The sequence below is a fragment of the Chiloscyllium plagiosum genome, chromosome 1 (genome assembly GCF_004010195.1).
Source record: "Chiloscyllium plagiosum isolate BGI_BamShark_2017 chromosome 1, ASM401019v2, whole genome shotgun sequence".
NCBI classification, from domain to species: Eukaryota; Metazoa; Chordata; class Chondrichthyes; order Orectolobiformes; family Hemiscylliidae; genus Chiloscyllium; species Chiloscyllium plagiosum.
In genome coordinates this window covers 83746657-83763449 of record NC_057710.1, presented here as the reverse complement: position 1 = coordinate 83763449, position 16793 = coordinate 83746657, and the positions used below count along the sequence as shown (strand labels likewise).

The 16793-nt window shown below is 41.2% G+C and overlaps 1 protein-coding gene across 2 annotated transcripts in view; it reads right to left on the bottom strand.

Annotated features, from left to right (window-relative positions):
• Window positions 1–16793, bottom strand: part of LOC122549979 (zeta-sarcoglycan) — a 972906-nt gene that overhangs the window by 20062 nt on the left and 936051 nt on the right. For both annotated transcript variants that reach the window (XM_043690307.1, XM_043690318.1), the window contains exon 7: window positions 3146–3269. In XM_043690307.1, the coding sequence (XP_043546242.1) occupies window positions 3146–3269 (124 nt within the window). The remainder of the gene's footprint in view (window positions 1–3145; window positions 3270–16793) is intronic.

Below are 16793 nucleotides of genomic sequence, written 5' to 3'. Positions count from 1 at the left end.
TTGTTTTGTTTTTTTTTTGTTAAATTTTGGCTATTGTATATTTGAGCTAATTGTATATCAATGTTTATATCTGAGAGTTTTGTTTATTTTTGTAAACTTGTAAAAATGTTAAATTTCTAATAAAAATATCATTAAAAAGCCAAAAAAAAAAGAGCTCTTCATCTTTAACAATAATCCAACGCGTCACAGCTCAGAGTTGGTGTCGTCATCGATAGGTTTACTCATCATGCAATTAAAAAGTGAGCTTGTAAAGTTTAACTGACCCTCTTAAATTGGTAGAATATTATTTGATGGCATACAGTGTTTTCCCACCAATATCACCAACTGTACTTACAAAGTGCAGATTGTCAACGTTCCAGCTTACCTTTAATAATTTTGGAAAAGGCATATACTTTGGAATTTAAAGTCCATGAAAGGCAGCAGTCACAGCTACCAAATGTTGTGAAATCACCAAAAATTAGCTTTCTAATCATAATCTACTAACATAGCACTTTTTTTTTGGAAAATTCCTTTAAGGTATTTTAATCAAATATGTTCTTAATTTCTTAAAACACTTTGCTCAAGGAGACATTAAGGGACACTGCCCACAGCAATTTCCTAAAATAGATCAGTTCACAAGCCATTTGTAGTTCCACCTATTTTGGAAAGGGCACCCATTAATTTTGAAGGAATTCTGACCTGTATTTTTTTTCCAATTACAAAACAAAACTAAAAGGTAATTGAACAGTTCTGCCTTCAACATGCAAATCAAAGCGTGAGTATACCACTGTGGTTGCATTATTTCCTGATAGCTCATGTTGAAATCCATATCGGTAGTTAAGTTGGAGCTTACAAGTCTGCAATTCCTGCCAATAATCTTTCTTTAATATTATTCTAATCATGTGTTCTAGGATTTTTTTTTTAAATACAGGAAATTCATATCTACATACAGTTCTATTACATTAAGATGAGGGCAAATGGGCTGAGACCATGTTATTTCATTTTTCTTTCCTCAGTGCAATATTCTGAGATTCTCCTATAATTCAACCTGTACATAGGTTAGATAGGGACCCAACATTGTTATGATAAAGAGGGGGGATGGGGTATTTCCTGTAATGCCTCATTATGCTCCTCATTTCACTTGTCCAGCATCCCCCAGAGGGGTATACGTGTGGCAGGGATGCTGAATCTGGGAAGGAACTGGGGAAATCAATGAAATGCACAGGAACTATCCCCATCTCCAGAATGATCCTTGGAATTTTGGGTCTTTTAGTTTTTAACCAGAATTTCATTACTTTGTTTATATTTAAGAACATGACCTCAGCCAAGGGATCAGCCTCTCACTATCGCTCCCCCAAAGCCAAGCAAACGATCTGAAAATGTAGAAACGAAAAAGGACATAACAATTGGAGATCCAGGCAGTCTTTGAGAAATCCTCCCATTGACACTGAAAGAGCAATGTGGTCAACTGTACATAGGCCATTGAATAATAACTTCAGCCTTTTTTTAAAATCAAGCAGAAAAATATTTGTATTGCAATTTGACCCCAAGTCAATGACTCCCACAGCCTGGGAAAAACATGGCTAGGATTTTGATGTCATCAGAATGGAAATCATATGCATTTATCCTGATGATCAGTGGGAGCTATCTTATAATTTACATCTGGAACTGTTCAGATATGACAGAGCCAGTGTTAACTAATCAACCACAATTTGCATCAAAAGTAAACAAACAAACAGTCTCACAATCAAAATCAGAACGATTGAACATTACAATGCTACCTCAAAATTACATAATACCTACAGTAAATATCTCTACTCGATTGTCTCTTTACCCAAAAAAAAATTTCAATCTTCTGAGACTTCGTTGATTGTTCTGCTTTTTTAAGTTATGGTAGCAATTTTAGAAATCCTCACATAATTTCTTTCCAGAGAAAGAGGAGAAATTGCTTGGTGTTGGTGATATGAGAGAGAGAGAGAGAGAGAGAGCGATATAGAAATATATATATAGATAGAAATATATATATAGAAATATATATAATATATATATATATAGAGAGAGAAATATATATATATAGAGAGAAATATATATATATATTACACACATATATATATATATATAGAGAGAGAGAGAGAAATATAGAGAAATAGAGAGAGAGAGAGAGAGAAAGACAGAAAGAAAATGTGAAAGAAAATGAAAGGAGAAATAATGACACTTTGGTACTAGAATAGAAATATGCATCACAAAGGTAAGGTTCTGGAGAGTAGGGTTCAAATCCCATGTTGAAGCTTATGGAATTTAAAATTAAAAATTTGAATTGCTAGTCTCAATCTCAATGATACACACAGAACACAGAACTTCAGCCATCGATGTTGCACCGACCTGTGAAACCAATCTGAAGCCCATCTAACCTACACTATTCCATTATCATCCATATGTTTATCCAGTGACCGTTTAGGTGCCCTCGGCGAGTCCCTCAGTCTCCAAGACAAAAGTTCCAGCCTATCCAGCCCTTTCTTATAACTCAAACTCTCCAGTCCCAGCAATATCCTTGTAAATTTTCTGTACCCTGTCTAGTTTAATAACATCCTTCCTATAGCAGAATTGAATGCTTTCATAGTTTTACAACAATCATTACCAGGTACACTAATGTTCTTTTAGAAATGTCAACCTATTACCCTTGCCTGGTCTTGTCATCTATTTATCACTCCAGACCTACAGTAATGTTGTTGACTTTTAATTCACTTTTAAAATGGCTTAGAAAGCCTTTCAGTTCAAAAGCAACTCGAGATGGGCAACAAGTGGTGGCCTTGTTTGCAACACCAACATCACACGAAAGTTTTAGGTCTTTTTGTTTTATTCTATGTGCCTAATTCTTAACTGCACTTCAGAGACCTAGCAAGGCATTCAGCTCAAGGGTAAATGTAGCAACAAATGTTGGCGTTGCCAGCAACAACCACATCCTGAGAAAGAATAAAGAATAAAAAAACCCGCTTTATAAATTTAACACTAGCTGCTTACTTTGGCATTCTAATTCTTAAGAACAAAGCCACTGTATTTTGTTTACAATCTGTTGTGTCCAAATCAGAGACATTATAACACCTTGATATAAGAGGATAGTTGTGTGACAGATTTACAAGTGTGAATCTGCATCAGGCAAGTTTACCTCCCCATCTGTAGACTGGAGCTGTAATTCTCTTCGACAGGTTGCCTTGAGGTCTCCTTCAGCTGCAGTAATGTGTACTCCCTTTGGGGCTTCCATTGTCAGAGTCCTAGTTGGAGATTCCAGCCTGTAAATTTCATTTGAAAATCAAACTCATGATGAACAAAATGCCTTCTAGTATCAATACAGTTCAGGAGCACCTCATGACTATGATAAATGAACTGTCAAATTACACCATCGATTTCTTAGGCTATTGACAAAAAGAAATGGTGTTGCCCGAGTTCAGGATGCTGTGGGCATTTTAATCAAACAGTAAAGCAAAACATCAGCAGGACTTATTTTGGGCAAGATTTCAATACATTTCATACAAAATATAGTGTCTCAATAAACTTATTTTTGAAATTTGCATTCTGAGTGTATCATGATGTTCCAAGAAACTGAAACAAAATAAATGACTGTTTGCTTGGAATCAGATCCAAGGCCTTCTCCATGTGTAACCCCACTCCATTTCAACCTCATCCACTTCAACGCTGGAGATCACTAAGCCAAAGAGTCACATTCAATTTGAAACATTTAACTTTGTTTTTCTCTGCTTTGTCTTGATAGAGCATTTGAAGTACTTCTCATTTCCATTTTTGGGACAAAATGGTTTTGTGATGACAGCAAAAACAAAAGAGAATCAAAATTATTTTGGGGTAAGTGAGATATCCAAATCAATTGGCCAAAGAGAAATGAAATGGTTCAGAATCGTGGTCAAGTCAATATCTAGCCTTAAGAACCATCCAGTTCTAAAATTTATGCTAATCCCAAGATGACTGCCGAATTATGTTATCGTTGGACTTTTCATCACACTACCCAGGGTAATGTTCTGATGACCCAGGCTCAAATCCCACCATGGCAGATTCAATTTTTAAAAAAATCTGGAATTAAGAGTCTAATGATGACCATGAATCCATTGTCAATTGTCAGAAAACCCCATCTGGCTCACTGATGCCCTTTCAGGAAGGAAACTGTTGTCCTTGCCTGTTCTAATGTACATGTGACTCCAGATACACAGCAATATGGTTGACTCTTAATTGTTCTTTGGGCAAGTAGCATTGGACAATAAATGTTAGCCTAATCAGTGATGCTCTCATTTTGCAAAAAGAAAAACAAAGTGGCTTCCTTCCAATTATGTTGCTTGCTTAGCATGTAAAGTTTCTGTGGAGAAATATTGAGTACTAATAGCTTGTACTCATTCAGCTGTCAAATTGTTGCTTCAACTACCCTTCAATTAAGTTAATGTGGCTTGAAAATTTTATTCTATAAATAATCAAAGGTTTCATATTTATAATTTGGCTTCATTGTGTAAAATGTCCTTTAAAAATGTTATAAAACAACCTTGATAAAAATTGGCCTTTCACTGGTTTACATATTGAGGCTTGCATACTTTTTTGTCAAATTATTGTCTTTCCATTATTCCACTTATGCAATTATTACTAGATATTAATTTAAAGTAGCAATGTAAAACTTATATTTAAAATGATTAATTTGAGTTATGAAGATCATGATTGATATTTGCATGCTATTACATTTTAAACTGCCAGTCATAATTTGAGAAATTGAATATTTATTGATGGATGGAAATATTGTTTCTATAGAAAGGCACTGATTTTAGAAAGCAAATTCTGAAAAAAAAATTATTCCAAAAGGAACTGGGAATATATTAAGATCCAGCCTCAGGCTATCTATAGATTTTATATGACATGTCATCAGTTCAACTGGCCTGTTGTCCTGGTTAGTTCCAATATTTAATGATGCAGCATATAGAATAGAATAGAAATTTATTGTGAAGTGTACTTTTACATCAAAAAGACAATGAAAAGTTTTATAAGTCAGCCTACCAGCACCTACATCATTGACAGAAGTCATACATAACAAAAAACAAATAAAATTAAGACAAAGTTCATCACAGCTCGGTTAACAGCTCCTGGGCTTTGGGAAAGCAGATTAAAGGAATGATGGAATACCCTGGAAGAATCGAAAGGTAATTTGTTTTGAATCTTTAGGAAAGTGTAGAAGCATTCAGTGCCCCTCATTCAGACAGACTAACAACTTTTTCCATCAAGAATAGCAGCTGCACTACCTGCAGGAAGCCTTGGAACAAGCTCAATAGATTCTTTTCATCAGGACCTTCCTAACTCACCATGTCAAATGCCAAGAATAACGAGCCGCAATATTGTGATACATTCCAGAAGGTTAGACCATAGACAATCTTGGATCTTTTACCACTTTAATACAAAGACATTATAAAGCATGGGGCACATCAAATAATATATGATGTACATGTAATTGTCTCTGAAAAAGAATGAGTGGAATAGAAACATAGAAACAAGAAGCAGGAGTAGGCCACATAGCTCTTTGAGGCCCCCGTTATGCCTGTCCAAAGATTAGATTAGATTAGATTAGATTAGATTACTTACAGTGTGGAAAAAGGCCCTTCGGCCCAACAAGTCCACGCCGACCCGCCGAAGCGCAACCCACCCATACCCCTACATTTACCCCTTACCTAGCATTACGGGCAATTTAGCATGGCCAATTCACCTGACCTGCACATCTTCTGTGAGGCAGCAGTGCTAACCACTGTGCCACCATGCCGCCCAAAGGGGTAGCCATGAGCACACGTATGGGCCCCAGCTATGCCTGTCTCTTTTTTGGCTATGCAGAACAGTTCATCTTCCGTAATTACACCGGCACCACTCCCCACCTCTTCCTCCGCTACATTGATGACTGCATTGGCGCCACCTCGTGCTCCTGCGAGGAGGTTGAGCAGTTCATCAACGTCACCAACACATTCCACCCTGATCTTAAATTTACCTGGACCATCTCTGACACCTCTTTCCCTTTCCTGGACCTCTCCATCTCCATTAATGACGACCGACTTGATACCGACATTTTTTACAAACCCACCGACTCCCACAGCTACCTGGATTACACCTCTTCCCACCCTACCTCCTGCAAAAATACCATCGCGTATTCCCAATTCCTCTGCCTCATCTGCTCCCAGGAGGACCAGTTCCACCACAGAACATACCAGGTGGCCTCCTTCTTTAGAGACTGCAAGTTCCCTTCCCACGTGGTTAAAGATGCCCTCCCAAGCATCTCGTCCACATCCCGCACCTCCGCCCTCAGACCCCACCCCTCCAACCGTAACAAGGACAGAACGCCTCTGATACTCACCTTCCACCCTACCAACCTTCGCATAAACCAAATCATCCGCCGATATCTCCGCCACCTCCAAACGGACCCCACCATCAGGGATATATTTCCCTCCCCACCCCTTTCCACTTTCCGCAAAGACCGTTCCCTTCGTGACTACCTGGTCAGGCCCACGCCCCCCTACAACCCACCCTCCCGTCCTGGCACCTTCCCCTGCCACAGCAGGAATTGCAAAACCTGCGCCCACACCTCCTCCCTCACCTCCATCCAAGGTCCTAAAGGAGCTTCCATATCCATCAAAGTTTTACCTGCACATCCACCAATATCATTTATTGTATCCATTGCTGCCGATGCGGTCTCCTCTACATTGGGGAGACTGGACGCCTCCTAGCAAAGTGTTTTAGGGAACATCTCTGGGACACCCGCACCAATCAACCACACCGCCCTGTGGCCCAACATTTCAACTCCCCCTCCCACTCTGCCGAGGACATGGAGGTCCTGGGCCTCCTTCACCGCCGCTCCCTCACCACCCAACGCCTGGAGGAAGAACGCCTCATCTTCTGCCTTGGAACACTTCAACCCCAGGGCATCAATGTGGTCTTCACCAGTTTCCTCATTTCCCCTTCCCCAACCTCACCCCGGTTCCAAACTTCCAGCTCGGCACTGTCCCCATGACTTGTCCTACCTGCCTATCTTCTTTTCTGAGGAGCTCCTCGGATGTTGCCTGAACTGCTGTGCCCTTCCAGCACCACTAATCCAGTATCTTCTTTTCCACCTATCCACTCCACCCTCCTCCCCGACCTATCACCTTCATCCCCTCCCCCACTCACCTATTGTACTCTATGCTACTTTCTCCCCACCCCCACCCTCCTCTAGTTTATCTCTCCACCCTTCAGCCTCTCTGCCTGTATTCCTGATGAAGGGCTTTTGCCTGAAACATCGATTTTACTGGTCCTCGGATGCTGCCTGAACTGCTGTGTTTTTCCAGCACCACTCTAATCTAGACACATAGCTCTTTGAGCCTACTGTGCATCCAATATGACATGGTTGATCCTTTATCTCAATGTCATATTCCCACTTTATCCCAAAACCCTTTATGCATTGAAAATCTAAAAATGTATCCACCTTTTCCTCAGGTGGGTTTAACCTAGTGTGGCAGGGGTCTGGAAACCTGAGCAGTCAGTCAGCAAATAAAATGACCGAGTTTGAAAAAACAGGTGTCATGTGTTGGCACAGGCCTCATGGTTCAAAGGAAGTGTTCCTGTCCTGTGGTCTTTTTTATTTTTAACATGTGCAGTAACTTTGCCTAGACATCCTTCTGTGGTACAGAGTTCCACAAATTCACTAGCATTTGAGTGAAGAAACATTTCCTCATCTCAGTATTAAATGGTTAATCCAAATCCGGGTTCAAGATTTCCCAACCAGGGAAAGCATGCACCCTGCATCTAGTCTGTCCAACAGTGTTAAAATTTTATTTGTTTCAATCAAATCCAGTCTCATATTTTTAAAGTCTAGTGCATAAACACCCATTCAAATCAATCTCTCCTCATTGGATAGTCCTGCCATCTCTGTGATGAAGGGTCCTGCCCGAAGTGTCGACTCTCCTGCTCCTTGGATGCTGTCTGACCTGCTTTTCCTGCGCCCCCCTTATTGATCCCTGTCTCAGCCTCTACTGCACTCCTTTTATAGCAAGTATGTCTTTTCTTTGGTCAGGAGACCAAAATTGCACATCATACTCCAGATGTAATCTCACTAAGGTCCTGCATGACTGCAGTCAGGCATCCTTACTTCTGAACATTGCAATCCTTCTTGCAATGAAGGTCAAAATACCATCTGCCTTCCTAATTGCTTGCTCCATCTGCTTGTCCTCTTTCATTGGCTGGTGTAGAACAACACTCTGTGCATCTGAACTTAACAATATACCATAGTTTGATTTATACTCTTCCTTCATTTGTTTCTCTCCAAAATGTATATGTTCTCGTTTACCACTTTGTAATGCATTTGCCATATATTTGCTCAGTCATTCAACTCATCTAAATTACCCCAAAGCCTCCATGCAACCTCCTCATAATCCACAATGCTGCCTAAATATTATGTCACCAACAGACTTGGAAATGTTGTAATTTGTTCCCTCATCCAAGTCATTTATACACATCATGAATAGGTGGGGCCCCAAGAACTAAACTTTGGGCGGCACGGTGGCACAGTGGTTAGCACTGCTGCCTCACAACGCCAGAGACCCGGGTTCAATTCCCGCCTCAGGTGACTGACTGTGTGGAGTTTGCACGTTCTCCCCATGTCTGCGTGGGTTTCCTCCGGGTGCTCCGGTTTCCTCCCACAGTCACAAAGATGTGCAGGGTCAGGTGAATTGGCCATGCTAAATTGCCCGTAGTGTTAGGTAAGGGGTAAATGTAGGGGTATGGGTGGGTTTCGCTTCGGCGGGTCGGTGTGGACTTGTTGGGCCGAAGGGCCTGTTTCCACACTGTAATGTAATGTAATTTAATCTAATCCTTGTTCTACCCGCTAGTCACTGCCTGCCATTTAGAACCAAACCATTCTGTCCACTGTTTCCTGTCTGTCAACCTAGTCTCGATCCATTCAATGTACTACGACTACGACCCTGTGTTTTAATTTTGGCCACTAACCACTCATGAAAAATCTCGTCAAATACCTTCTGAAAATCCCAAATGCACCACATCCTCTTGTTCTCTTATCTATCCTACTAGTTACATCCTTAATCAACTCCAGCGGATTTGTTAAATATGATTCACATTTCATTGACCCATGCTGGCTTTCAGCAATCGCATTAATATTTTCCACATGTTCTGTAATCATGCCTAAAGGTACAACTTCTGGGTCATTTGGGTGATCAATCTGATGTAAAACCATTATGTTATTTAAATATATCACCAATATTGCACTGGATTTACAGCACAGAAATGGGCTATTTGGCCAAATGAAGTTCACACCGCTGTTTATTCTCCACACAAATCTCTCTTTGTACCCTTGCACATCTAACCCCATCAACATATCCTTTTATTGGTTTCTCTTTCATCTGTTGGTGAACTTGCCTTTAAATGCATCTTGTGCTATTTGCCTAAACTGCTCCCTGGAGATGGAAGAATTGTATTCTAATTCTACTCCCATTTTGACCAGCCCAGTTTAACATTTTTGTTCTGAATTTACTGTTGGATCAGTTATGTAAAGCACTTCGTTTTCTCCTATCCCACAACTGTGAACCTCTTTATACCTATCTACTTTTCCATGTTAAAAGCATTTTTCACTCCTTAAATTTTCTTTTCCGGGAAGAAAAAGAGTTCCAGCATGTCAAATATTTCCTGATTACTTTAACCATTCAGTTTATATCATCTGAGTAAATATTTCATGAACTTTTTTTCAGATACGGTGTGCTTCTTTAAAAATACCAGTCACTTTCTCCATTTTGTTAACAGTTTGACAAAATATGGGGAATGAAATAACCTTCTTCTTTCAAATACTACAATAGCATCAACTGGATGTGAAAAGCTACCATCTCGGGAAAACCACTACTGCAAGATGTAACCATTTTTTATATTGGATTTTATTAGGACACTGAAAATTCTAAACTAGAGGAAAACCTAACTGAACAAATTACGTTTTAAACTTCATCTCTAAATGTGTCACTGAACTAGTGATAAATGTGGAACAAAGTAATTTACAGCATAGGAAAGGCAAATAACATGATCTCTACAGCATTTCACTGAGCCAAAGGAGTGGAAAGGAATCTCAATATGATTTGAATAGAAAGAGGAAGTTTAATCAAATAAAATTTATCTCCAGAAACAATTTATATCATTGTGTCAACTGCATTCTTAATGCCATTATAGAAATGTAAGATTATAGTATTCTGGATCCCCGTGCCATGTACATTTCTACGAAGGTATTAACCATGAAGCCACACACTAATACAAATTGCGAGTTGCAAGACTTTTCATTCTATTAAGTTCTCCCTTCCTATCTTCCGAGATCTACCTTCACTGTCTGGTGATATTTGTAGTTCAGTAGAACACTACAGAGTTCATGTTGTTTCTCCTTCCTTTGCAGTGAAACATCATGACACAGTTATCAGTGAAACTTGGTTCCTTTCTATGGTGCAGCATGGAGAGACAGTTTGTAGTATAATTGTGTTCAATTAGTTTCCTTCGAGCCAGAATTAATAATGTTCTCACAAAATCAATTCTAAATTATAACAATGTCCTACAGTATTGGTTTACTCAAATGGTACTTCTGATCATTCTACTTACTGAAATAACAAATTGTTCCTTTTCTTCAAAATGACATTATTTGAAGGTTTTTAAAATTCAAGTAAATTGGTCACTTAGAGTCAGAGAGTCATAGAGATGTATAGCACGGAAACAGACTCTTTGGTCCAACTCGTCCATGCTGACCAGATAGCCCAACCGAATCTAGTCCCATTTGCCAGCACCCGGCCCATATCCCTCCAAACCCTTCCCGTTCATATACCCATCCAATGCCTTTTAAATGCTGTATATATACCAGCCTCCACCACTTCCTCTGGCAGCTCATTCCATACATGCATCACCCTCTGTGTGAACAAGTTGCCCCTTTTATACCTTTCCCATCTCACCCTAAACCTATGCCCTCAAATTCTGGACTCCCCCACCCCAGGGAAAAGACTGTCTATTTATCCTATTCGTGCCCCTCATGATTTTATAAACTGCTATGAGGTCACCCCTCAGCCTCCAGCGCTCCAGGGAAACCAACCCCAGCCTATTCAACCTCTCCCTATAGCTCAAATCCTCGAACCCTGGCAATGTCCTTGTAAATCTTTCCTGACCCCTTCCAAGTTTCACAACATCCTTCTGATAAGAAGGAGACCAGAATTGCACGTTATATTCCAAAAGTGGCCTAATCAACATCCTGTACTGCTGCAACATGACCTCCCAAATCCTGTACTCAATGCTTTGACCAATAAAGGAAAGCATACCAAATGCCTTCTTCACTATCCTATCTACCTGCGACTGTACTTTCAAAGAACTATGAACCTGCACTCCAAGGTCTCTTTGTTCAGCAACACTCCCTAGGACCTTACCATTAAGGTGTAGAAGTCCTGCTAAGACTTGCTTTCCCAAAATGCAGCACCTCACATTTATCTAAATTAAACTCCATTTGCCACTTCTCAGCCCATTGGCCCATCTGGTCCAGATCCTGTTGTAATCTGAGGTAGCCTTCTTCACTGTCCACTACACCTCCAATTTTGGTGTCCTCATAGTTAGTATATCTCTTATGCTCGCATCCAAATCATTTATGTACATGACAAAACTTTGTGTAATAAGGTTCTGGGCTATCTGCATCCTTACAGCCCTGGAAAGGAATATGGTCAGTCTTGCAAGTCATGTCCAATCAGTCCAGGGGTTACAGGTAAATGAGTAGGGGAGTTTCTCAGATTAGCAGGAGGGTTGGTTCTTCATCAGTCAGACTGTCCTCTGAGTACTGATGTGAAGGATGTGTTAACGGAGGAACAGTATTGTCTTGATGAAATTGGACAAGTCAAGTCAAGTGCAGGAGTGGGAAACAGTATGCTGGGATGAAGAGGAGACATAGTCTCTAAAGCTGGCAGAACATGAGGTACATTGGAGGGGTGGTCATTGACAGTAACCACCTCATGATCTTCAAGGGAGTGGCAATGAGGGATAATGTTGATTATGACTAATCAGTAGGCATGGACCTCAGAGTAAATTCAGGATATAAAATAGTTAAAAAGAAGATTGGGAAGGAATATAGAAAGTTTCAAAGTTAATGAGATTGATAGAGATTGCAGTGCAGAAAGGAACAGGGAGGCTGGGGAGACGGACACCAAGAATAACTGGCAGATCCTGCAACTCTTATTCTTAAGTGCAGTGTATAAAACTTTCAAACTTCAACTGATTTGCAATGGTACAATGGAAAGGAAAATTGGCTGTCAGCACACCCAGAATGAGCAGGGTATATTTGTTTTCTTTTGCATGTGGGAATGGGCTCCATGTGTTAGCAATGTGAAGTCCTTTTAAAGATGATGTATTAATCAAGTATTCAGAAATTCAATGTTAAATACATCTGCAACCACATAATTCTGCCAGTGTACCTTACCAATTATGCAGATAACAAGTCCTGGCTGTAAATAATCATGACTATGACAATGATCATTCCAAATTAAGCTCAGTAATCCTTGTGAAGCGAAAGTGATCATAGAAGACTATTAAAATGTTACCTGTAGCTGACAATTCTCAAACAGATTCCAAAGTCTCGGACTGCACTGAACTGCTTTTCTCTCACACTATGTCAGAATATGCTCAAATATAATATGCCTCCTTTCTTGGGTAATAGGGGTGGCGGAATAAGAAGGATTTATGTTCAGCTACTGCATTTATAATCTCCTATTATGTTGCAAGATAGTGGATCCTGCTGCATCCATCAAAATACATCTAATATTTCACAGGTCCATGTGGAGGGATTTGATGGCCCTCTGTTGGAGGCTCCCATGTCGTACTGTCGTGGGGGCCATGGCAAACCCGTGTGCTGTTCATGTTACTGGCTGTTTTGTTTCTGATATTCTGCACAGAGTCTTTAGAACTAACTCCAATCAATCTAGTTAGAACAGCTTTTTCTTATCACTTTCCTTGCTAAACAATAAAAGGCACAGAGAAATTGAGGAGAACAGTGTCAGCAAACCCAGGACAAGCAGCTGCTGAACAGCCTTGACGTGAGAAAGTCACATCAGAAGGTCCCCTCAGGATATGGAGATGGCACAGGAGGGCCAGTGTCTGTCTCCTCTATGTCATTCTCTCCTGGTAAAGGAAGCCCAGCACTCCTACTAAATAAATATGACCTGGGACATCACATCAAAACTGCCACATGCTGGAGCTGGATGTGCATTTTGAAGAGAAAATGTGGTTATCCTATCCCTGTGACTGTCAAAATGACAGCTACACTAAAGCGTTGCGCACTGGCTGCTTGAAAGGATCCAGTGGGGATTTGTGCAGGATCTCTCAACCCACAAATCGATCAAAGCTGTTAGTGACTCAGTTGGTGCAAGATCACGCTGCTTCATCTCGTTTGCTGATGGCTTCAGTGCTGCAGTACAGTTTGGGGGAGTGGGGGGGGAGGTGGGGGTAGGGTGGTTGGCTAACATAGCTGGCTTTCCTTAAGTCCAGGAGGGTGAAATCACCAAAATAATTTGTCACTTTCAGGGTGATCACAGAGAGCATTAACATTAATATAATGCAAGTGGGCGAGTGTTATACCTTTTTTAAACAGGTAGCAGTCAAGGAGAGAGTGCATTTTCATATTTTATTTGATTTATTGATGTCACATGTACTTAGGTACAGTGAAGAGTTTTGATTTGCAAACAGTACAGGTAGATCTTAACAAACAAGGACATACAGATCTTTGGATGTTTAGACAGAGAGTGAGGTAAACTAGGTTATAGCTGCACAGAGGTACACAAAGCAAGATCAACATTAGATTTGGAATTAATGAAGTCCATTCAGCAGTCTAATAGCAGCAATGAAGAAACTGTTCTTGCAGCTGATGTTGCGTGTGTTCAAGCTTCTGTATCTTCTGCCTGATGCAAGAGGTTGGAATCGAGTATTACAAGGGTAGAAGGGGTCCTGGATGATGTTGAAACTTTATTGCTGGAACAGCACAGCAGGTCAGGCAGCATCCAGGGAACAGGAGATTCGACGTTTCGGGCACAGGCCCTTCTTCAGGAATGAGCAGAGAGTGTTCAGCAGGAGAAGATAAAAGGTAGGGAGGAGGGACTTGGAGGAGGGGAGTTGGAAATGTGATAGGTGGAAAGAGGTCAAGGTGAGGGTGATAGGTCGGAGTAGGATGGAGGCGGAGAGGTCAAGAAGAAGACTGCAGGTCAGGAAGGCGGTGCCGGGCTGGAGGGATCCGGCTGAGACAAGGTGGGGGGAGGGGGGATGAAGAAACTGGTGAAGTCCAAGTTCATCCCCTGCGGTTGGAGGGTTCCCAGTCGGAAGATAAGACGCTCCTCCTCCGACCGTCGGGTTGTTGTGGTTTGGCGGTCACCTCCTGGATGATGTTGACAGCCTTTCTGTGGCAACAAGAAGTGTAAATGGAGTCCATGGATGGGAGGTTGGCTACCACGAGGGTCTGGGCTGTGCACACAACTTTCTGCAGTTTCTTATGGCCTTGGGCAAAGGAGTTGCCATGCTAAGTCTTCTATGGTGTATCTGTAAAAGTTGGTGGTGAGGGTCTTTATGGACATGCTGAATTTCCTTAGCCTCCTGAGGAAGAGGAGGTGTTGTTGGGCCTTCTTGACCATTGCATCTACATGGGAAGTCCAGGACAGGTTATAGTCACTCCTAGGAACTTGACGCTCTGTACTCTCTCCACCTCAGTCTTTGGTAAATGGGTGTGTGTGTGTGTGTGTATCCTCCTCCTTTCTTCCTAAGGTCAATGATCACTTTTGTTTTGCTGACATGGAGAGAGGTTGTTATCATTGCACCACAACACCCAGCGCTCTAACTCCTTCGTGTATTCTGACTAATCATTGTTTGATATCCAGCCTACAACAATGGTGTCATGGGCAAACTTGAAGATGATATTTGTACAAAATTTGACTGCAGAGGCATGGGAGTACAATAGGGGGCTAGGAACACATCTTTCTGAGGTGCCAGTGCTTAGGATTATCATGGAGAAGGTGCAGTTGTCTATCTTCACTGATTGCAGTCTGTGGGTCAGGAAGCTGAGGATCCAGTTGCACAGGGTGGAACCAAAATCTAGGTCTTGGGGTTTTGAGATCAGTCTGGTAGGGATTTTTGTATTCAAGGTGGAGCTGTTGTTGATTAGTCAAAGCCTGATGTAGGTGTCCTGACTATCCAAATGTTCCAGGGATGAGTGTAGGGCTAGGGAAATGGTGTCCACTGTGGACCTGTTTCACCAGTAGGCAAATTTAGAGGAATGAGGCAGAATGGGGAAGGTGCAGTTGATGTGGGTCATGACGAGCCTCTCGAAGCACTTTATGATTATGGAGCTCAGAGCCACTGGGTAGTAGTTGTTGAGGCAAGTTGCATGTGCCTTCTTTGGTAATGGGATGATGGTGTCTTCTTGAAGCGGGTGGAGACTTCAGCTTGTAGCAAGGAAAGGTTAAAGAGGTCAGCGAATATATCTGCCACACAGGATCTGAACGCAGGATCCAGATTATTGTCCTCATCTTCTCTTAATATTCCACTCTAATCCTGACAATGCAGCTTCCACTTATGTCATCATAGAGCATAACATTAATTGAGAATTACACAAAGATAATAAAACTATTGAGTTCAAAAGATATTCAAAAGTTAATATTCAATCAATTGATTCTTATCACAGTAAACTTGTCAATAATTTGTGATCCATTACTAAAGTATTTTACCATGGGTACACAAGGAGGGAAGTTGTCATTTTGGAACTCAGTACATGTCAAAAATAAAACAAAGTCTTGGAAAACCTCAACAAATATGACAGCATATGTGAGAATACTAGTTAACGGGCTGAATTGTACATCATTTTCATTTGCTTCAAGTTGCATCAAGTTTTCTGGAGGGATTTCTGCATAAGACCAAGAGAAATTTCTCACTGTATCTTATCAAATGTGGCTCCCTAAGAAGCTACTTAAATGCCACCATCTTTACTCCAATGCCTCACACTGACTCTGTCTCTGCCACTGTACCAAATTGCCACAAGCCTCATGATCGACCACTCTCAGTAATGCCTGCAACATTTCCTTTACTCGTCAGCCCCAACCCCTGACAGTACTAACTGTATCTGCCCTCTGCATTATTGAATTGCTCACTCAAAACCATTCGTTCCTGCCCTGAAAGTAATTGTGCCACCTGCTTATGTCTCCTTTAATACCTACTTTGTTCTCATTCCAGGAGATGAGCAGATCCCAGTAGGGCAAAAGATCTTAAAATGGGTGGTAAGCTGCTAACATTCAGCTCATCCCTCCCCTTATATTGACAGTATCCTGACTCTGACCACTTTAAAATGGCTGACTGACTCCCTCCAAACCCCTAGACTAGTACTGAAGTCTAACCTTGACTTATTGTACCTAGACCCCCAAGGGAAGGCTCTCTTTCTTGACTTCACCGAGGACTGTTAAGAACTATGACAACAATACCATCTTTGTGTTGACTGTTGGCAGCAAGGCAAGACGGAAGTTATTTAAGCATGTTATATTTGGACAAAGGGACAAAGCAGAAAAAGGCAAGACAAAGCCTTGCAAGACTGCGATGTACTGAGCATCCACGTAGGCAAAGAGTGAGCTTGTGTTATGACAGCGAGCAAGAACCTTGGACACGGAGCCCGATCCAGCCCATGATTTGGGTACGTATCCCTGAGTGGGCAATATCCTTTCTTTGTGATGATAATTGATGATGCAGCATTGAAGTGTGTAAGTGCCCTGTAAATA